The sequence below is a fragment of the Protopterus annectens genome, chromosome 2.part0 (genome assembly GCF_019279795.1).
Source record: "Protopterus annectens isolate FY-2018-M chromosome 2.part0, PAN1.0, whole genome shotgun sequence".
Taxonomy (NCBI): domain Eukaryota; kingdom Metazoa; phylum Chordata; order Ceratodontiformes; family Protopteridae; genus Protopterus; species Protopterus annectens.
In genome coordinates this window covers 930,491,238-930,513,649 of record NC_056728.1, presented here as the reverse complement: position 1 = coordinate 930,513,649, position 22,412 = coordinate 930,491,238, and the positions used below count along the sequence as shown (strand labels likewise).

At 43.8% G+C, this 22,412-nt stretch overlaps 1 protein-coding gene across 5 annotated transcripts in view; it reads right to left on the bottom strand.

The window, feature by feature from the left end:
* The window catches only part of HNRNPD (heterogeneous nuclear ribonucleoprotein D), a 608,599-nt gene that overhangs the window by 82,346 nt on the left and 503,841 nt on the right, over window positions 1-22,412 (bottom strand). For 3 of the 5 annotated variants that reach the window (XM_044061182.1, XM_044061184.1, XM_044061185.1), the window contains exon 7: window positions 13,579-13,674. The exons of 1 other annotated variant lie outside the window; for it this stretch is intronic. In XM_044061182.1, coding sequence (XP_043917117.1) covers window positions 13,607-13,674 — 68 coding nt within the window. In that variant the 3' untranslated portion in view covers window positions 13,579-13,606. Of the gene's footprint in view, window positions 1-13,159; window positions 13,267-13,578; window positions 13,675-22,412 lie in introns of all 5 variants that reach the window. One more of the 5 variants, XR_006363461.1, reaches the window with a different exon arrangement.

The window sequence follows — 22,412 nt, the reverse complement described above, 5'->3', positions numbered from 1 at the left end:
ATCAGGAGAATTAGAACAGCCAAGATGCCCGTTTGAGGTTTAGATTGGGATGAACTATTCCTGATGGGTGAGTCAGAAGATCTGGAATGGGGTCCAGAATCCATTGTTCGTCCCAAATGAGGCCGAAGGAAGGGGAACCAGATCTGTCGAGGCCAATAGCGGGCAATTAGAAACATGGTCTTCAACAAAATTTTCTTTCTGTAGCAGTTTGGGGATTACAGGAATTGGTGGATAAGCATAAAGAAGTCCTGGGTGCCAATCATGAACAAGTGCATCAGTTGGGGGAAATCAGGGCAAAGTAGTTACTGCATTTGGCATTGATGGGTAAAGCAAAAAGGTTGCAGCAGGGCTGGTCCTATTTTAGGAAAGTCTGTTCTGCAATATTTTGATTGAGGGACCACTCGTGTGGTAATAATATAGAGCTGCTCAGTTTCTCTGCTACTACGCTGAATCCCCCTGTGATGTGTGTTACTATTAGAAAGTGATTGGAAGATGTAGCCCATTGCCAGATTCTTAGGGCTTCCCAACAAAGGGGCTAACATTTGGTTCCCCCTTGCTTATGTAACAGACTACAGACATGTCCGATTGGATTGCTACTGTTTCCACAAGGGAGTCTTCAAATGCTTGCAACACAAAGTGCAGCCCTCATCTCCAGGACGTTTATGTGCAAGTGAGCCTCGTGTTGATGCTAGATGCCTGAAATGTCTTCCCTAGATAATGCCCCCCCAATCTGGGAAGAGGCTATGGTCACTGTAGCCTGTGGTTGGGAAGGAATAAAGTGGCGGCCTTCAGATACCAGAGGACAGTGAACCCACCACTGAAGATCCTTTTGGCATGAATTTGTTTTCATATTATGACTGTGTGTCACTGGAAGTTCTAGAATTGACCAATGTGTCTAAAGTAACCACTGATGTATTCTCATGTGAATTTGAGGCAAGGAAATGAATGGACCGCCTTTCCATCCGTACATGGTAGTACGCACCTTGAAGTTTTACAGAGCACATCCAATTGTATTTTTCCAAAAAAGGATATACTGACTTGCAGTGTCACCATCCAGAACTTGCTCTTTTTTTACTGATTTGCTTAGAATGCTGAGATCCAGAACAGGTCTCCAGTCCCCTGTTTTCTTTGGAAGTAAACCTTGAGCAAGTAAGTTCCAATCCACCCTGGTCTGCAGGGACTTCTTGGATGACTTTCTTATCAACTTCTGCATTTCTAAGATTGCTTGTTCTTTTTGACTGGCTGGAACTACTTTGTTTTTTTTTTGAATGGGAGGGGGGAAAAAGAATGACGCAACCCTTGGATATTATGCTCTGCACCTGTCATTTGTCTGCACCTTAGTATATGGCCAAAAAAAAAAAACTCAAATGCCTCCAGAGGTGGACAATTGGGCACCCCCCCCCCTCAGGAGCACTGAAAGTGCCTACCAAAGAAAGATTCTCTGGAGTCCTAATTCTGTTCTCTCCCATTATTGTTCCCCCTCTGCCCCTACAGGAACTGTCACCCTGTGTGCCTTGGAAAGATGTTTGTGACCTTTACCCCACATCTTTCCACTTCCTCTTTGACCTTTGGGAAAGGGTCTGGTGGGTGTGTAAAAACATACTCCAATGACAGTTAAGATCTTGCCTTCCTGTTCACACGTGGTCAACGTCTCTAACTTTGGGCACAAAGAAAGAGGAGCCATTAAAAGAGGTGTTAATGAAAGACGTGAAGGGCTCTGGGAAATTACAAAGGTGCATCCAGGCTTCCGTCAAGTGAGATGCCTGAAACCGTTGCCCTACTCGCTCCATCTGATACATATGAAGAGTTTACAACCGAATTTAGGGTGGCGAGCTGAGAGGTTACCTTGTCTGCAACCGCATCAGCTACAGCTCCTTGGAGGGAGTCTGACAACTCTGTTATCAAATCCCTCTGTAGTCTAGTAAAATGAGTTAAGTGATTCAGCGACCATAAGGCGAAGGTCGCTGATGAAAAGACGCACTTCCCGTATCTATCCACAATCCTGGAACTGATATGGGGAATGGACAGTGGAACTAGTCTCAGACAGTTCCATTTTAGTGGTCGCCAACACAACCATGGCATCAACTGCTACACCTTTTGTAAGGAAAGGCTTGCTCAAAGGGGCAGTAATATACACTTATTTGGCCCCTTAGGAGTAGGTTCTATGGAGTCTGGGGTCTCCTAAGCCTTGCAAGCGATTAAGTCAATAAGCTCATCAGAATGATGGATCACCCAGAGGTGGAAGGGCAAGACCCGAAAGCCTTCAGGTATACACACTCCTCAGCTGAAGGGCTTGTGGACTGCCAGTCACCTCTCTGTTTTAAAATTTCCAGGATTCAGGAGGTGACGGAGAGGACCCTTCTGCATCATCGAGGTAGGTCGGTATAAGATGTGACAGACTCTTCTGGGGAGACCAGATGCTTCCTCTTGCAAGTCCTCCTTCGAGGGACTTTCTCACTGTGGTAATCCAGGGAAGTTTCAGAAGGGGGGGGTCCCTTGCTAGATGTCTCTGGGGTCTCTGTGGTCCTGTGGAAGAGGTATGAGAGTAGAAGATCCTGGAGAGAGCAACACTGGGATGTAGTCATTACCTTCCTCATAACCTCAAAGGCACCCTTTTCCCTGATCCGAAGAAATCTCCGAATCTGACAAAAGGGTAGTCAGAGCAGAGGGAATCCCCTTCAGAGGACAAACGCACAGATGCAGAGGTAGGATCCGAACTCACCTGTGCTGAAGCCCCAAGAGACAGGGCCGGATCAGGTGAGATCTGAACTCGCTCTCCAGGTCCGACTTGGGAGCATCAGCTCCTAGAGTTCTCCTGCTCCAACGCAGCAAAACTTGAGCAGAAGTCAGATCTGAGGAACATATGGGCCTGGGATCAGAGGCAGACACCAGCTGGACATCCGAATCCTCCAGCTCGGAAACCAGGGGATGGATCAGATGAGGAATAGTCACTGATGGAGGGTCTTTCTTGGATCCAATGCCTTTGGGCTTGGATCCAGTAATAACTTGGCCAAAGCAGGTGTCTTCAGTGCCCCTGCACTACCCTATCCACATCATCCAACAAGCTCGTGGTAGATCGGGTAAACAAGGTAGGGAATCTAGATGGTCAAAAATGGTGATGGGAGCATTGACGATATAGGTTCCAAAGATGAAATCACAGAAGAGGTTGCTTCAAAGACCTCTCGAATCTGGAAGCTACTGGCTGCTCCGAATAATCTATAGGAGCTGTCAACTTAGGTATCTGCTCAGAGGATGATTTTGGAGTAGAGGAAGGTCACTTGAGTTTTAACTGACTTATCCAATGATTTAGAGAACTCCTGAGAAACAGCCTCAGAAATGGAGTTTGAAGTCATAAGCTTATTTTTACGCTCGGTAAGAGCCCTTTGGTTCAAACCATGGCAAACCCAGCATGATTCCTGCAGATGTAAGGCCACACACACACACACACACACACACACACACACACACACACACACACACACACACACACACACACACACACACACAGAGGAAGGCCCTCTAAAACAGACAAAGGACTGAGGAAAAATAGAATTTAATTTTTTTGAATTAGGGAGTTAAAGAAAGTTGTCTTTTGGCTTTTCCCGGTTAGGGGTCGCCACAGTGGAACTCCGGTCCGCTAATGATTGGCAGTAGATTTTGACAAACGCTGGGGTGCCAGCTCGACGTACAACCTTCAACGAAGGCACGCCCACTTACACACGTCTTTTGAACACCCACCCAACCGCGTGGAAGACATGCAGACTCCAAACAGAAGGCACTCCCGCACTCCAGCCAAGAATCGAACGGGAGAACCTCTTGCTGTGAGGCAACAATGCTACCGCTGCACCACTGACGTAGACCCTGGAAAAGGAGAGGGAATCCTCACACAGGGAAACCAAGTGTCCTCCAATTTAAACGGGTGCTGGAAGAGGAAAGCATAAAGAAGGAACACTTGGAAGCCAGAAAAAAACATCCTCTAACTTAAACGGATGTAAAGAAGAGTAAGGAAACTAAATTAAGATGAAAATCTATTTATATATTTTTTGTACTCTCTACTTAAATTTCACTTAGCCCAGAGCTTCCTGGAAGAGCCACATCTTTCACTGAGCAGCAAACAAAATCTGAGGGTTTACGGAACTGCATTATGGGGTAGGGTAGAATGCCCACGAGCTTTGCTGAAGGCCTCAGGCTTCTGAAAAAGGCCAAGATGGATCCGCTGGATCGGATCCAACCCACAAGTGAAAATAAAGGTGAGCTTGACAACGTCACATCACTTGTTTAATTTAAGTTGGTCTTTCTAGCAATTTTTCTTAGCTTCTTTCTGTTAAATACTGATCACTTCCGTTTCATACATGCCAACAGTTTACTAAAATTTTGTTTTTCCATATCCTTTGTTTCTAGACTACCCACATCACTGCAAGCCAAACTAAATTCAGTAGACTTCTTCAAAATATTAATTTCTAGAACTTAGCACAATCTGAGATGATTTATAGAAAAGTTATGTACTTACCATAACATTCCATATCTGTGCTGTCCATTTTCGTTCTTAACAGTTGGGTTTGGGATCACACCCTCTGATCCAACTCTGCCGTCATTTTAGCTTGTGGCCGCAAACTCTAACTCCTTCCCTTACCCATAATGCCTTATCCCTCAACATACCTCAGACCTTGTTTGCTGGTTTATGTAATCCAAGAATTATCATCATCCTGGTAGAAGAAAAAATATCTGTAGCTCAATGCAAGGAACAGTGATGTCCTTACAAGCTCTCACTCTTCTAGAAGTCATTAGTCAAAAAAGGTACGGGTTTGGGGGGATGAGAGTTGAGGAAGAACAAAAATGGACAACACAGGTGGAAAGTTAAGGTGAGTACATAGCTTCTTTATCTGATGTCAATTTCCATTCATTCCTCAACAGCTGGGACAGAGTCCCCAACTACCTGAAACCCCAGGTGGACTCTGACTATTCCCGAGCACAGCTGAGCCAAAGGCTGCCCTTCCGAGACCACATCAAATTTGTAATGAGTAAAAGGTATGATGATTAGCCCAAGTTGCAGCCGCACATGTCATCTAATGAAGCCCCTAGATAAAAATACTGAAGATGTTGGCATACACCTGGTTGAATGAGCTCTTAAAGGTTTTGGTTAAGGACAGGCCCAGCTTGTTGTAGACCAATTATATACACTCCATAAGCCATCTAGTCAGAGTTAGCTTAGTAACAGACTTACCCATTTAGATTCTGCAAAGGAAACAAATGATCCATTTTCCTGATGTCCTTTGCTCTATGTAAATAGAAAACAATTTTATATGAACATCTAATAAGTGTAACACATTTGCCTTTTGTAAAATTTGGAAAGAAAACTGACAGATTAATGGATGGTTTTCGTTTGATTCTGACACCAACTTAGGAAGGAAAGAAGTATTGGATCATAATGCCACCCTATCCTATGAAAAATCAAGTAGAAAGGTTTAGAAGATCATGCTTGGAGTTGACATCCTTATAGCAAAGGTGATGGCTACCAAAAATAGTCTTCCAGGTCAGAAACTTTAGATCACATTTTGTTGCTGGTTAAGGCCTGTAGTACTAAATTTAAGTCCCATGGAGGAGTTTGATCCTTATGAGGAGGTCTCAAAAGGGTTCAAGATGGTCTTACAAAGTTTTGATGAAGCTAGGGTTGAGTTCTCAATTTCTGTGTGAAAACTGGAGACGGCAGTTAGCTGAGCTCAACAGCAGAGTTAACTCCCTCACTGAAAAAGGTTACCAAAAATTCAATGGCACTATATACAGGAGCTGAAAAGGGGTTGAAGCTTTTCTGTTGTACCAAACAAAAACATCTTTTTCATTTACTTCTATAAAATTTTCTTGTGGAAGCATTGAGAGCTCGAAAACAAGTATATGACAGATATGGAAAGACAGCATATGTTGTCTGGCTATCAAGAGAAGTGGAGAAACCATGCTGTCAGCTTTAGGTTTGCGATATTCGGGTAAATCGTGTCTGTCGGGTGAGACAGGTCGGGAATCTGATCCATTGTAGACTACAGGAGGCCAAAGGAAACAAATCTGTCAAGGTCAATGAGGATGACATTTGCTCTTCAGTCGGAATCTTTCTGCAGACAATTTGGGGATCAAGGATACGCAGAGGAGGCAGGGGGCCAACTGTATAGTAGAGCATCTCTCAGCAATTCTCCCAGTGGGGGATTAGGGCAAAGAAACTGCTGCACTTGTTTAAGAGAAATGCAGGAAGTTCGCAGCAAAGCTGGCCTCACTGGCTAAAATTCATTTCTGCCACCTTCATGTTGAGAGACCACTCCTGAGGTAGCAGAATGGACCTGCTCAATTTGTCTGCTATCATGTTGGACTTCCCTGGAATGTGTTGCTATCAGAAAATCGGCTGGATGATGCTGCCCACTGCCACACTCAGAGCTGCTTGACACAAGGGGTAAGACCAGATTCCTCGTTTGTTGATGTACTAAACCACTGACGGTCTGAACTGCAACAGTCCCAAAAGGGACACAGTCTTGAAAGGCCCGCGATGCTAAGAGCAATGCTCTCATTTCCAGGACACTGATAAGCATATTGGCCACTGTGGACTAAGTGCCTTGGACTTTTCCTCAGCAAGCCCCACCCCCACCAAATCTGGAAAGTGTCTGTAGTCACTATGGCCTTGGGTTGAGGGAGAATGAAAGGACTGGCTTTTAGAACCTTATCTGATTGAATCCACAATCAAAGACTTGTTTTGCATGCCTGGGTAATCCTGGTCTGGGTGGACATATGCTTATAAAGGATAGATAATTGAGTCGCTAACCTCCATTGAAAAATTCTCATGGGAAATCTTGCTAAGGGAACTATAGACAGACATAAATCGCAAAGCTTGTAGGATCAATTTAGCTAAGATAGTGGAATTGTGAATAATCTTTCTGACCTGGAACCTGCTAATCTGTACTCTTGAGAGGGGAAGCAAAGCTGTCACACTGTGCTGAAAACCACTACTACGACCTCCAATGCGAGTCGATTCTAGCTGAGATTTAATGTGATCCCTAAATTGGAGCAGGTCTGGAGCTCTTATCAGTAGACGCCTTGTCGAGGTGGTGATAAGCCAATCATCCAAGTACGGAAACACTAAATCCCTCCAGTCTCAAGTGAGCAGTTACTACTGCCATGCATATAATAAACACCCTGCAGGCTGTGGTGAGGCTAAAGGGCTGGGCTCTGGTAATGACCGGCTCCCAGCTAGAAGCCCAAATAGCTGCTGGATCATCTGTTCATTTTTATGTGATAGTATGCACCCTGAAGGACCACTGAGCACATCCAGTCATCCTTGCACAAAAAAGGCAGAATGGACTGAACTATGCCCATCCGGAACTTGGTGTGCTGAACTGAATTTGTTCAGAATGTAGACAAGCAATATTTGTCTCCAGTTTCCTGTTTTCTCTGACGCTAAAAAGAATCTCGAGTAAGTTCCAGATTACATCAAGTCTGGTTGATCCTCTTGGATAACTTTCTAGCAGCTTTTGTACTTCTAGTGTTGCTGCTTTCTTCGTGTTGGGTGCAACATCGGGGAATTTTGCATACAGGTGGAGGGGAAATGAAAAAAGGGAATTGTATACCCTCTGGACATAATCCTCTGCAGCCAAGTATTTTTTAAAATGTCTAGCTAGGCTCTCTACTGCAGTGGTAAACTACCTCAGACTGCCTCCAGAGGTGGTGGTCTGGGGAGTAGAAAAACAAATTCCAAAATCAGAAATGGTTTTCCCCATTCTGCTAACTTCTGGAGAATGCATCTTAAAATCTTTGGTCCAAGGTCAAACCATCAAAAGGAGCATTAACAATGGATGTCTTGAAGGGTGCCACAAAGTCACACAAACGCATCCAAGCTGCAGCTCTCCAAGTGCCCTCATCGGCTTTGGTTATCAGAACAGAGACATTTTATAGGGTCTGAAGAGTTGCTAGCTGCGAGTCCAGTTTTCTTGTCCACTGCAGACAGACCCACTCAGATTGAGACAGCTTTGTCAATTCCTAAACAGTGTAACATTTGCCAAATAATTCAGTGACCTTATGGAAAAGGTAGCTGAAGCGTAGACTCTTCCCAAATCTATCCAAAGTCCCAGACTGTTAGCTGGATGGACATATGAACTCTCCTCCACGAACTTCTTGGTGGCTGCCACTAACACCATGGCATTTGCCAGGCCTTTGCTCAATACTGCCTGGCTTTTGGAGCAACAAGGTATCTATCTGGATTTTTGGGTAAAGGTTCAGTCACAATATGGTTCTTTCTATACCAGCAGGAAAAATCAAGTCCAACTTATTGGCAGGAGAGACCAGCCAAGTAGCAGAGACTGTTCCAAAAGTCTCAAGAAACAAATTCCTCTTCTAAGGGGACTTCTGAAAACCAACCTGTCTCAACAGCTCCAAAATATCCCCAAATGAGATATCCCTATCCTCAGGATGGGATCTGTTGGATCCCCACCCACCACTTCATCAAAATTGTACGGTCTGAAAGGGACTCCTGAGGGAAGTCAAAGTGCCTTCCTCTTACAAGAATGTCCCAGAAGAATCTCAGTGGTGGGATGCTTCAGGAAGCACTCTCAAGATTGTTGGGTGTCCTGCATGTGGAACATCTCAAGGCTAATAGGAACAGCCTGTACCAATGTGATAGATGTGAAAGACTGAAGGATCAGCAGCCAGGGTTTTCAGCTGTGAGGTGGGAGGAGCCAAGAGAGGAAGTGAAGTAATGTTCCCCCACTGTGGGAGGAGGAGCAGAAGCCGATGATCCGGACTTTTTTGAAGCTAAAGTCAAAGACAACAGCTGCAGGATAACAGTCAAGGGAGTGCTTCCTTGTCTCCTTGCACCTGGGCTTGTCGCTCCAGATTTGTCCTAACTCTATCAAACATCTTACCTTCTTTATCCCCTGAAGGGAAGTTAGGATTCACCAAAAGCCTACTGCCAGCTAATACAGAGGCAGACATTTTTTTAGGATCAGGCCAAAGGTGAAAAAAATAGAATGTTAGCCTGGAAACTCCATAAAGGCTAGATGCCTCTTTTCAAGGACTGAAGACTGGTAATCAAAATTATTGTAGGTTAACATTAAGGCCATCCTTCAAAGCTGGCAAAATGGGAGAACTGAAGCAACGTGTGGACTGCCACTTTTCATACCTCCTTATTTCAGGGGGAACAATCACCAAAAATACCTTCATTAAGACTCAGAAAGGGAGATGGGGTATAGGGGTATATGCATCTTCCCTAGAAGGAGTACTAGCCTTGGGAATCCACAGGAGAGGGAACTCTGCCTAACAATGTCAGACTACCTTAAGGATTTTTCTTTATCACAATACTGCTTGGTTGAGGACTTTTGAATTCCAGGACAAACCATCTGCAATAAACTCCTGGCTAAAATAAGAATGTCATCTTTACAGCATATAAGTGTCCTTAGATGAACAATGTTCAACCCCTTTTTGCTTTTTCCTAAACACAGTATTCATTACCCCTAGAAAACCAACGGGAATGGCTCTTTATCCTGGCAAGAGGGCTCTTTCCCAGGCTACCCCAAGAAGAATCTCCTACAGCATTTCCCAGAACCCCCCCCCCCAAAAAAAAAGACTGCTCTGTCATGCACTTACCGGACACTGGAATATCTAGTGGACATGTCTGACCCCTTGTTCATGGCGGCAGATGCAGCAAGACCAGAGGAACTCAGATCAGCTGATGAACAAATGGACACTACGGGATCCCTCAACAGCTCAGGCACTGGCTGAACTTGCTGCGACTGCAAGGACTCGCTTTTAGCAATTTAAGGCACAGCAGGACCAGAGTGAGTATCTACACAATGACAGACAGAAAGTATCCTGATTGACAGTAAGGAGTGCTAGAAAAAGGTCTGTAAAAGGGAAGCTGTCACAAAGTGACAAGCAGCACACACAAACATGTACACACTTCACTAAACTGTCCCAAGACCAAGCCAGATGCGCAAGCAATATAAAAAAATCCCTGACTGAATAGCTCCTTTCCTGGCATTGTTGCAACTGAAAACAAATGCTCATTCACAAAGTATACTAGCATGACAAAGTCCAAAATTTGTAACATCCACTTTAAAAGAGCAGTAAACTTAATACAAAAGTGCCTAGTAAGGCAGTCCCGGACAGGAAACTACTGGGCTTCTTAAAGCAAAATGCCACTTTGTCAAAAAGTAGAATTTTTTTTTTTTAAAACAAAATCAATGGTAATTATGTGTGAAAGGGTTCCCTAAAGGGGACTTGCCTTCCAGAAATGAAGCTGTAGACAGATTACTGTTTTTGAGAAGTTTAGCGGCTTCCTGTGATGCAGCAAGAAAGAACTTGAAGTGATTTCAGTAATTAGTTTTATGGTAACCAATCAGAAGGTGTGGAAGGAATCCAGAGTGGTGCTTGTTGCCTCACAGGCAAGAAGCAATCCAAATAGGCTACTACTTGAAGGCCTGGAAAACTGGTGATATAGCTGTAGGCTTAAAATTGCACAACACTTAGTAGAGCAAGACACACTGAAAATGTAAAATGCTTCCACATTCAGGGTACTCAAGAGGGGATGGGTTGACTAACCAAATTCCAAAGTATCAAAGACATCAGAGAGAAACACCCTTTAGCCAGGCACCACACCTGATGAAGCCTAGGAGCAGTCATCTTACAATTTCACTGCAGGAAATGAAAACTATTTTCAACAAAGTAGCAAGACAAGTGCATTCGGTGGACCTGCAACAAGCTGTTATGTAGCAAAAATATTGTGTAGAAGACAGAAAACAGACATTCTAATCTTAAGTCTCCAAAACAGCATGCTGTAGTTGAAGACAAAGGAAGACTAGTAAGCTGGGGACTAGCAGGTTTGCACTACTTCCAGCCATATGTCAGGGGCCCTAAGAAGTGCCAGGGTTTCAAAAGCTTCACACTGCCTATGGAAGCTTTTTGTTCTATACAATGTGATTCCAATTAGACAGTCTGCTCACTTTTCCAAAACAGCAGCGACTTAAAAAGAACTGGTGAATATCTTACAGTAAAGATACTCTCCCTCTCTCTTACTCTCCCTTTTTATGCTCTTACGTAGACCCTTAGGTTATGTGCCTCTGAATCATGATCTTTAAAAAATGCACAGCAATTACACCATCTTATCGCTTCTGCAAAGTCAGCACTGTAGATGTTTATCCCAAGTACATGACCCACAGATGCACTTAAAGATGTCACCAAAAAAGATTAAAACGTTCAGAAATATACCCCAAATCACAAGCAAAAAGATCAGTATAATAAATAACAGTCCTGAACTGAATTCAGGAAAGATTCACGTTTGGGTACTCAGAGCTCTGGGAAGTCAATTGGATGAGCCAGAGAATTTCAATTGGCTGCTGCATCAAAACACAACTGAAGACAACACTGGCTACTCTCATCTGTATGCTCTAAATCCTACTGCTGAAAAGGAGTCCAATCTCATTTAGAGGACATATACAAAGCTCCAAGTCGGGCCAGATGGTCAGATATCCTGTCAAACTGAGCCCCCTTTTATTACTGATGATACTGCAACTGTGACCTTTAGAAAACTTAACATAGTGGATCTTTTGTAGCCAATACTTAATTACAAAAATTACTACACAATCACCCAAAACGTTTAGTATAGCAGTGATCCACACTGACCATTTTCAAACTCCCTGATCTTGCTAACAAGTCTTGTTCAATAACGGCTCACAGACTATTGTGTGCTCTGCGAGACAAGAAATTCTTAAAGACTTACACACATTACACTGCTGCATAGAAAACACTCTACAGTCCCTGGAAATGGAAGCTTGCTAGCCTTTTTTGACTGGTCCTACCATGACTTAACATGGCATTAACATTAATCCTATTTTTATAGGAATAGGCAGAAAGAAAACTTGGGCAGAATGAAATTTTGCAGCATCAATTTCACTAAACCAAAGTAATCCACATTTAGATTCATATTTTGGATCTCATGAAATTAAAAAAATAAACTACACAAAATTATATAGACTGATAAAAGACAATATGAATCAAAATTTTATTGGAAAAAGTGACCGTCTGTGTAAGTGTCCAAACACTTTCTTTCACTCAGATCACATATGCCTAAGCCAGTTAAGGGTAAAAGGGAAGCTGCTGCAGCTTACACTGGCACTTGCTGGGCTTTATAGACAAACTATTTCCGAATAAGCTGCCAATCTACCGAAACCCTCCCCAGAGGGCAATTTTGAGGGAGAAGAAACACCAAAGCAAAAATCCCACATGGACACAGGAAGGGCATTCAGGCACCACAGAGAAGGCATTCCAGCTGAGAATGAAACTGAACAGCCAAGTACTGAAGCAGCAACAATAACTTGTGTGCCACTGTTCAGGCGAAATATGCCACTGATGCATGTAAAAAGTGCACCTACTGAAATGCTGCATTTTATTAGGTGAAAATAGGTATGTTTTACACATTTACACTAAACTTTTCCTCGAGTTTCTTCCAACATTTTTTTTAACACACTATTGTTGTCAATTACAGAAAGTCCAAGAAACATGCAACTGAAACTGAAGAGTCCAAATTTATACAACACAATAATTCACACCTGCTTTAAAAGGAAAGGCAAAAACAAAAAACAAAAAAAACATGACAAGAGCTTGAAAAATATTTACTCTTATGTACACTCTTCCTATCATCTTTAAGCCTTATGGAAAGATAGACATAAGCCTGCCCTCAATTACCCAAAACTGGAGTCTCCAACTAATTAGAAGGCTGGAGTCTCCATGATCAGCGAGTAACGTCTTAATGAACTCGCAATATAGAACAGTTATGCAGCAATAAAAACACTGAAGTAAAATCCAATTACACAGAACTGCTGTAGCACAATAAGGATTCAGCTCATGGACTGTTTTACTATGTAGCTACAAGGGCTATAATAGGGGGAAAGCAAGCATTAAATAGATGAATAAAAATACAATAAAAAATAAGACTGGAAAATCCAGAAAATCTGTACCTTAAAAAAATACTGTTAAAATTATTTATGTTCTTGTATTTTACTATTACTGGGGCCTGTAAAAAAATGTATAAAATTACAAGTACTTTAAAGAGGCAAACAGATAAGTGAAGGCAAAGCTTGAAGTATCCATTTTATTTTATAATGCTGATACAGGATGTTGGAAGAGACCATACCAAACGGCAGCATTCGAGAGCGTGAGCATCTCGTACCCTGTCCGCATTGAGCGGGCCTGTGAGAATCGTGATGACAGCGCGACACAGGGCCTGCAATGAAGTTCCCGCTGGCGGGTACAAACAAGGCATAGTTTAGTTAGTAGGCAACACTTTCTTCCCTGTAATTCCTTAATTTGTACCCATTAGCAGTACTTTACCTGTTAAATATACACTTGTTAACATAAGGGCAAAACCCATAAGCTTAAGTGCACTTGTGCTACTTAACTCCCAAAGTCACTACGTTATATTACGATAAGCACGATTGGGTGCTGTAAAAATCTTACAACATTCAAAAGATATTATAAATTATAAATAATAAAATATATTAAATATATCAAAAATCTAAAGACAGAAAAGCTGGAAAAAATCTGTGTACATACCAATTTACAATAGGCTGCATGGGGAATATTAGTAAGGCTTGTAACTATTCTGATGGGTACCACGCCTTGGTATTTTTCCATAACCAGCAGCCTGACCTAAAAAAGATTTAAAGTTACTTTGTTTTGGGCACCAAAAGACCTGTAATAAATTTCTGCACTTAATCAATCCACATTCTTCTGAGATTGTGGCATACTTTTAGACATTAAATCTAATTATGGTAAAAGTACTCACCTTAAAAGTAGGCCTCCACAGATTTGACTTGGTTTTGGCAACTAAATGCTTTAAGGTGTCACAGCAAAGTTGTTGGCCCCTCACCACCCCACACCCATGACAGACCACCTCACTTCTGCTACTCTACTGACCCACTCATTCCCACACGTGAAAGACCGGTTTGCCCATTTATCTTAAACCATACAATTCCCTTGGGTATGCAAGAGGCACCTGTTGAGGGCCAGTCTCCAGCTTCTGTAAACTACTTCCAAGAACTCCACCTGGGCATACCCCACCCACTCCCACAAAAAAAAAAAAAAGGTAAGCAAGCACCCCTCCCCAAAGCATCTAACTGCTAATCAAATGCCGGTACATCTGGTTTTCATCTTGTCCTCATTTGTATCAAGTGGTCATTCATTTAGTCCACTCAATTTCTATTTTTTCTATTCTTACAAGACATTATAGGTGTATGCAAGATATTTACACAAAGGAGAGATGTTTAACAACTTATCAGTTAGTGCTCAAATATAGGTAAAACTGCTGCAGTATTGTTTATAAAAAAGTGGGAATTCACAGAAAGGGGGTATTTACACATTGGGGCCACAGTCCAGACCTCTAGATGCTCACTATTCATTCTATGAATCTTCAGAATAGGACAGAGAAGTGGGGATAGCAACCAATGTTTTTTTGGGCACAAATGAAATAAGCCCCTCCTACAATGGTATCCATGAAGTCCACAATTACCAGACCTCCAGTACTTCCAAAATGCAGACTCAAATTCAATCCATCCATCCTCAATCCCTTTTCCCATTTTGCATATGGGGTCAGGGTGACTCAAATTAGATGGCATATATTTTTTTGAATGAATGAAGGACTTAAGGCAGCATAGAGTTCATAGTGCAGTGTTCAGGTACAGGAATTTTTACTGCTATGGTAATTTGTTACACAGCTGTAGTGAAAAATACAGCAGCAATTCATATCCTGACCATAACCATAAAGGAGCAGCTGGCACGGCCCACAGTATTTAGTGACGGACCTTGCACTGCCCCTACACAACAAATCCTGTTTGATACACCTGGAATAAAGTGCAAATGAAATCTAGGTAGCTGTCTCACTGATGCTATAGACAGACTTAAGACAGCTGCAGTACCAACACATGAATCTCAGAATGGGCACTGAAATGCCCTTAAGGTCTTTCAGTGCAACAGACAATGCAGTCAGCTAACCATCTAGCGATTACTTGCTCGAGTAATAAGCAGAAAATCCTTCTTAGCCAGGGAAAAATTCATTCTCTTGTAGTTTATGAGCAGTCTCTGCATGCCCAGTAAATGTAGGAGCCTCCATTCCATCATGAAGCTTATCACAGACAGCTGAACTACGTGGTTCACAGCCCACTTAAGACCATCCATACCATGAAGGATGGAAGGGTTCCCCAAGAATACTTTCCTAATGGAAAATTGTGTAGGAATCTGTGGTAAATGCTTAAGACAAACTCAGTCAGCAATGATAATGGATAATAGGAAGAATGTTTCCCAGGACAAACTTGACAGGTTTAAAATGAAGGAATGCAAATTCCCCCACCCCAAAGACAAAACTGTGTACTGTAACAGCCAATGGCCTAAGTCATCTAATAGGAACTCCCTTCAGGAAAAGACCCAGTAAGAAAGAGAAGGCTAGGGATAGGCAAACACACTGATATTGCACACACATGCACCCTTTCTACTGAAGAAAAAAGGACTTGATTAAACAAGATGGTAAAACATAAGAATCCTTCACAGACAAGATATGACAAAACACACAGGTTCATCCTGCCCCCTTACTTTTATACTTCCTGACGGCAGGTTATCTGGCCTAGAGAGGCAGATGGCATAAGTCCATTAAAAACCTTCCATCCTGGAATGCTAAGCAAAAACTTGCCCTAGATCAAACATCTATTCACTGGGTTTGGCGGAGAAAGAATAATGGTGTAAAAATCTTACCATAACCATAGATATCCTTCTCTTCACTGCTATAGTATTCTTAACCTGTGAGATCTCCCACCTGAAGGTGACCAGACAGCCAGTATACAAATTTTATACTGCTCCAGGGTGCATGGGGCATCGCATATAGGCTGCAGTCAGCCGTAGCCATAGAAGCGATGTACTTGCATACTATCCTAAGAACTGAATGTCCCAGGAGGAATGCCAGGCTAAAGATATGAACGGTCAGTATATCCCAGCAAAACAATAAACCTGGGGGTGGACAGAATACTGCAGCAGTGAAGAGAAGGACAGAAAAGTTGTGTAAACTCTTACCATAACCATAGATGTCCCCCTCTTCCATGTTGCAGTACTCTTACTGTGGGATCCTCCGCCTCAGGTGACCCAAATGTCTGCTCCTATACAAGCTTTCAAGCCTGGTTGCAGTTCGTGTGTGGGACATCACACACAGGGCCATAAAACAGGGACCTTAAATGTGACATCTGCATTGCACAGACCTCAGAACTAACTGCCCAGTCAGACAGTAGCCTAGGAGATGCCAAAAGATGCCCCTCAGACTGGTGGAATGGGACAGACTGTCCAAAAATGACCTTAGTGCTGACAGGGAGCTCTGTGAAGGCCCACAGACATGTAGACATGAAACCAAGGGGTCAGGAGGGAGGGAAAGAATACTGCAACATGGAAGAGAAAGACATCTATGGTTATGTTAAGATTTTACACAACTATTCTATGTCCTTCTCTTCTCATGTTGCAGTATTCTTACTGGTGGAGAGTACCAAAACTCAGGAAGGAGGAAGGGTGGAGGTAGAGGACTCCTGAAATCCTGGCAGGATTGCCCTTGCGAAACCTGCTCTGGAGATATAGTCCAGTTTGTAATGTTTGGTGAAGGTATGTACAGTGGACCAGGTGGCTGCCTCAAGGATGGTAGCTGTGTCTAGGCCTTTCAAGAAGGCTTTGGAGGAAGCGAATGCTCTAGTAGAACGACCCTGAGTCAGGTCTTTTCCGTGGTATGAGTACCAGAAACAGTTTTCCTGATCCAACAGGAAATAGTTTGTTTGGAGACTGCCTTGCTCAGGGACTCTGGGATGGAAGGAAAAGCAGATTTGATTTTCTGATGGACTTGGTTTTGTCCAGATAAAATCTTAAACTGTCTGCGAACATCTAGGGAGTGTAGATTTCTCTCACTGTCATTCTGGGGAGAGAAGATAGGTAAGTGAATGGACTGATTTTTTGATAGCTCGTTGACCACTCTGGGCATAAAGGAGGGGATGGTGCGCAGGATCACCATGTCTTCATGGACGATTGTGTAAAGAGGGCATTCCATGAGTGTCTGTAACTGAGACCCTTCTTGCTGAAGTGAGGGCTGCCAGCAAAACTTTTTTCCATGTGTACATCTGCAGGGATGCAGAAGTGACTGGTTCAAATGGAGCCAGCATAAGTTTCTCCAGGATATAATTTAGATCCCAGGGTGGTGGGGGTAGGCTTTCTGGGTGGTCTTATGTGTAAGACCCCCTTTAACAACAATTTAACATCCAACCTGGAGAGTAAAGGACGTTCCGGGGGTGGGCAGGCAGAGTTAGAGAGGTGCACTTTCACTGAAGAGTATGAAAGATCTGCTTTAATCAGGTCATATACATAAGCTAAGATTAAAGGCATATCCACTAGAAGGGAGTCCTTGCATCTTTGGAGAATGTCTCCCATTTAGAAATATAGGATCTCCTTTTATTAGGTTTCCTGGCCTCCTACAAGATAGAACGCACGTCCTCTGTGTAGGTGTCTGAAGATATTAAAAGTTTATTACCAAAAGAGTTAGGCTCAGCATTTCTAGGTATGGATGGATGAGAGTTCCCTTCTGTTGTGCGAGTAGGTCCACCTTATGAAGTAACTTTGTGGTGATTGCCCTTGGCGAAGGATTGTAGAAAGGGGAGCCAATGCTGCCTTGGCCAGCAGGGAGTCACCAGCAAGATTTTTAGCATGTCTCTCCTGATCTTCAGGAGGATTTTCTGAATGAGGGGAAAGTGGAGAAAGGCATACAGAAACCGTCCCTTGCATGAGATGGTGAAGGTGTCCACTTTCCAAGCAAGGGGAAAGTGGTGTTTGGTACAGATTTTCTCAGTTGTCTGCTCTGGGGGAAGCAAACAGATCTGTGTGTGGTGTACCCCATCAGTGGACAATGTCTAGGAAAAGTCCCCTGTGTAACATCCAAACGTGATGTAGACAGAATTATCTGCTTAGAGCGCCTGCCTGGAGGTTGTCCTGGGAAGGGATGTATGTTGCCTGTAGAGAAGTTGTTTTGAGGCTAATTCCCAAATTTGCATTGCCAGCCTGGATAGAATGTAGGACCTGGTCTCCCCCTGTTTGTTGAAGTACCACATGACAGTGGTGTTGTCTATGAAGATTAGCAGAGGGCCTGTCTGAAGGATAGGGAGAAAAGCCTTCAAGGCTAAATGAACCTCCATCATTTCCCTAACATTGACGCATTTCAAGAGGGATGTCTATCAAGGTGCTTGTATCTAGAGTCCCTTCATGGTAGTCCCCCCCCCCCCAGCCCAGATCAGAGGCATGTGCTTGCATATGTTGGGCTGGTCTGGGGGGTAATCCCTGGATTCCTTTGAACCTGCTGTCTACAAACAGAACTAAGGTGGTGGATACAACGTAGGAAGGGTATTTGGAAATCTAGAGGATGGCTGTGCTGGGACCACATGTTCTTTAAATACCACTGCAGCTTCCTCATGTGCATCCTGGCTAGGGGAAGCAAAGGGATGGTGGCTGCTATACGACTCAGAAGGCACAAACTATCTTGCTGACAGCTGGTCTATCTGGAGGAAGTCCTGGAAATGGTTTGTCAGTGAGATTTTTGTCTTGGGGTAAAAACGCTTTCATCAGGTCTGTCCGAATCCTGCAACCCAGGAAGACTGTCTTGTTCTGGGGATAGGGATGACAAGGGCAGGTTCAGTGTGAAAGTTAGTCTCTAAAGATAGGTCATAGAGAACTGGAGAGGACTGCATCAAGGTACAGGTTCATAGGTTGGTACTAGGCTATTGGCCCTAAGGCCTATGCAAGGCTAGCCATAACAATTCCCTAGAAATTTTCCCCCCACAATATTTACTTCTCTGGGCCCGTCTAGCTGGGCGACTGACATGATCCCCGGGGTGAATTTCCTATCTCCCATCCAATCATCAAGGTTCCTTTTGAAGAGGGCCAATGAGGTGCTCTGCTCGACATGTATGGGCAGTCTATTCCAGAGTATGGGGAGTCTCTGGGTCAGGAACCTATCCCGCCAGCATGTTTTGTTCATTGTGATAAGGTTTAGATCCCTGGAGAGTGTGGCTCTGAGGGACTGGGATTTCTTTAAGTGGAGCATCATGTCCAACAGCTCAGGGTTTGACATGGCCTTGTATGTTAAGCAGAGATAGCCTCTGAGTAGACGATATGCCACAGAGTATAGCTGGAGTTTTTTTTAGACTGTCAGCATATGGCATCTGCTTTAGGCCTGTGATTCTTTTAGCGAGGTATTTGTGGCCTTTCCAGCTGTTGCAGATGTCTTGTGAGGTACATACCAAATGGGGCATTATACTCTATAGGACAATGACCTCCTTTTTTCTGGATGAAAAGCCCTTAGTGATGAGGTGTGCCACGTAGAAGGATTTCCTGACTGTTGTGGCGATGTGGTTATCGAAATTGAGACCACTGTCCACTTGTGTCCCTAAGTCTCTCATCACACTTTCGAGGTTTAGTGTACTGCCACCTATGTGGTAGTTCATGGGTACATGTTTTTTTTTCCAAAGGGGATGACTATACATTTCTTTGCATTAAGTTTGAGCCCATGGCTCTGGCACCAGGCATCTGTTTCTTTAAGGCTCTTTTGTAGAACATCCACATCATTTGGGGATTCAATAATGGCTCCCAGTTTGCAGTCATCTGCAAACTTTGTTAGCCAGATTCCCTTAGTGTTGGCCTGTACTTCAGAGAAGTAGATGCCATACAAGAGTGGTCCCAGGACTGAACCTTGAGGTACTCCACTTGTCTGGAGCTGGATTTGGAGTCGGCTACTTTTACAGTCTGGGTTCCGTCAGTAAGCCAGTTGGCAACCCATCGAGTGACGTAGGGATTTATGCCCAGCTTAGTAAGTTTATCTATGATTCCAGAGTGGGGGATGGTGTCGAAGGTCTTGGCGAGGTCCAGATGGGCTGTGTGGAGGAACGGCTGATAGGGTGATTCAATCTACAACAACCTGACGTATTTTGTTTTTGAGTTTTTGTCATTTGAGAAGTATCCCACTTGAAATATTCTTTCATCTTAGTGATGGTTCCACCAAATGTTATGTCCTCTGGAGGGGAATCTCCTTCAACAAACTTCATCTGGAGAATATACCGGGGGGAGGCTATTTGGGATGAGTAGGTGATAAGAGTCCTCAGAGCAGGAGAGGGTCTCTTCTTCCTGGGGAACAGAAGGGAGGAGTGAGGTAGCAGAAGTAGGCCTTGGGCTGAGAACTGGAATAGAAGGGGCCGAGGAGGTTTTGTAGGCCTAAGGGCCATGAAGGCCTGCATCAGGAACTGAGCAAAAGACTGGCAGTCCGGTTGCCCTTCAGGAGGCGGGAGATAAATGCTTAGTTTTTTGCCTTCTTTTTAAAGGAGTTCTGGGAGACACTGTAGGCATTGATTCTGGGGCCTTACCATAGGAAGGAGACAGACTCCTGAGATCCAGAAGGGTGTCCGGTGGAAACTGGTTCCCCCTTGACTTTGGAAATAACCATCAGAGGCATCTCAGCAGACGTGCCTGCTTGCACTTCGGAAACTGCTTCTACAACTCCCCTAGAGGAAGCAGACTGCTCTTGTGGATGTCCCTCAACCCCTATATTAGCAGCCGGCAGGGTGTCAGACAATGGAGAGGCAGTGGTAGTAGGCAGTGAAACCTTGGCCTTTTTATTTGGTGGTTCCATCGGGACGGCCAATTCCAGATCCATCCTAAAGGGCTAGCTTCTTAAGCCTTTGATTTTCTAAGTACAGGTTAAGGGCAGCATTACGGCTTCTAAGAGTTTTAGGGACAAAGGACTGGCAAATTGAGCAGAAGGTATGGTTGCTTACCCAGGCTAGACAAAAGAACAATGATCATGGGCGTCCTTATCCGGAATTTGATACGCACATCGGCATTAACCTTTCTTACTAGAAATCACCGAATGTAAAACCAGCAAACCAAGCTCAATTAATATAAGTAAGAAATCCCCAACGGGGTATTTGGCTTTAGAAGTCTTGACAGAGAGGAGCAATGCGATCGACCTGATGTTCGAATGTGGCAGAAAAGTTCTGAGGTCTGTGCATGCAGACATCACATTTAAGGTCCCTGGTTTATGGCCCTACGTGTGATGTCCCAAGCACCAACAGCAACCAGGCTGAAAGCTTTTGTACAGGAGCAGACGTTTGGGTCGCCTGAGGTGGAGGAACCCAGTGCAACAATACTGCAACATGAGAATAGAAAGACAATAGTACTGTTGTGCAAGAACTTACCATAACCTTAGATGTCCTCCTCTTCTATATGCCGCTGTATTCATGACATCAGGGAGTTTGTTCTGGTGAACTCTCGAACGTCCGGCCATTATACAAAAGTTAAATGCTACCACTAGGATGCGAGTGACATCATGCGCCTCTTGTCTGACGTCTGTTGTAAATGGACATCTGGTATAAAGCAGACATCAGCACACATCCACCTCTGAACTGAATGCCGCCTGAATCGGCAACTCGTGAGTGGGTTCTCCAGGAGACAGGATACATGCAAGTGCGAAGGGGAAGGCTGGGTGGGAAACTATATAATAGTGTATAGAAGAGACTGACATCTAACGTTATGTTAAGTTCTTCCACAACATTATTTATTTCTATTCACATGCTGCTGCATTCATGACATCAGGGAGAGTGCAAAAGCTCCTGTCCTACGGAAAGGGAGGCAGACCAGAAGGACTTTCCACAAACCCATGCAGGATGGCTCTGGCAAATCCTGCCCTGCCTCTAGAAACCAAGTCTGGCTTGTAGTGCCTAGTGAAAGTGTGAACAGAGGACCATGTAGCTGCTTTAAGGATAAGCAGCCCTGTCTAGTCCTTTAAATAATGCCCCAGAGGAGGACACTGCCATGGTAGAGTGAGCCCTAACTGGGGCTGGGAGATACTTGCCATGAGTAGTTTAACAGCATGGAATAGTTTTAGATATCCAAGAGGATATGGTTTGCTTGGAAACAGGTTGGCCCAGGGCTCTTGGATGGTAAGAAACACAGCCTGATTTGCATAGGGATTTGGTTTTGGCAAAGTAATACTTGAGCTGTCTGTGGACGTCTAAGGAATGAAGAATCCCCTTTGCTTTGTTCTGTTTAGAGGGGAAAAAGGTTGTCAAATTTATAGTTTGATTTAAACACAGCTCACTTGACGACTTTGGGCACGAAAGATGGGGTTAGTGCACAAGCATACCCTGCCCTTGTGGAAGACAGTGAAGGGGGAAGAGTCTGCCATAAGGGCCTGGAGTTCCGAGACTCTTCTGGCTGATGTGAAGGCCACCAGGAGGATAGTCTTCCAGGTACAGTGTTGGAGGGAGCAGTCTTTAGCTAGTTGGAAAGGTGGTGGCATCAATTTCTCCAAGACAAAGTTAAGACCTCAAAGT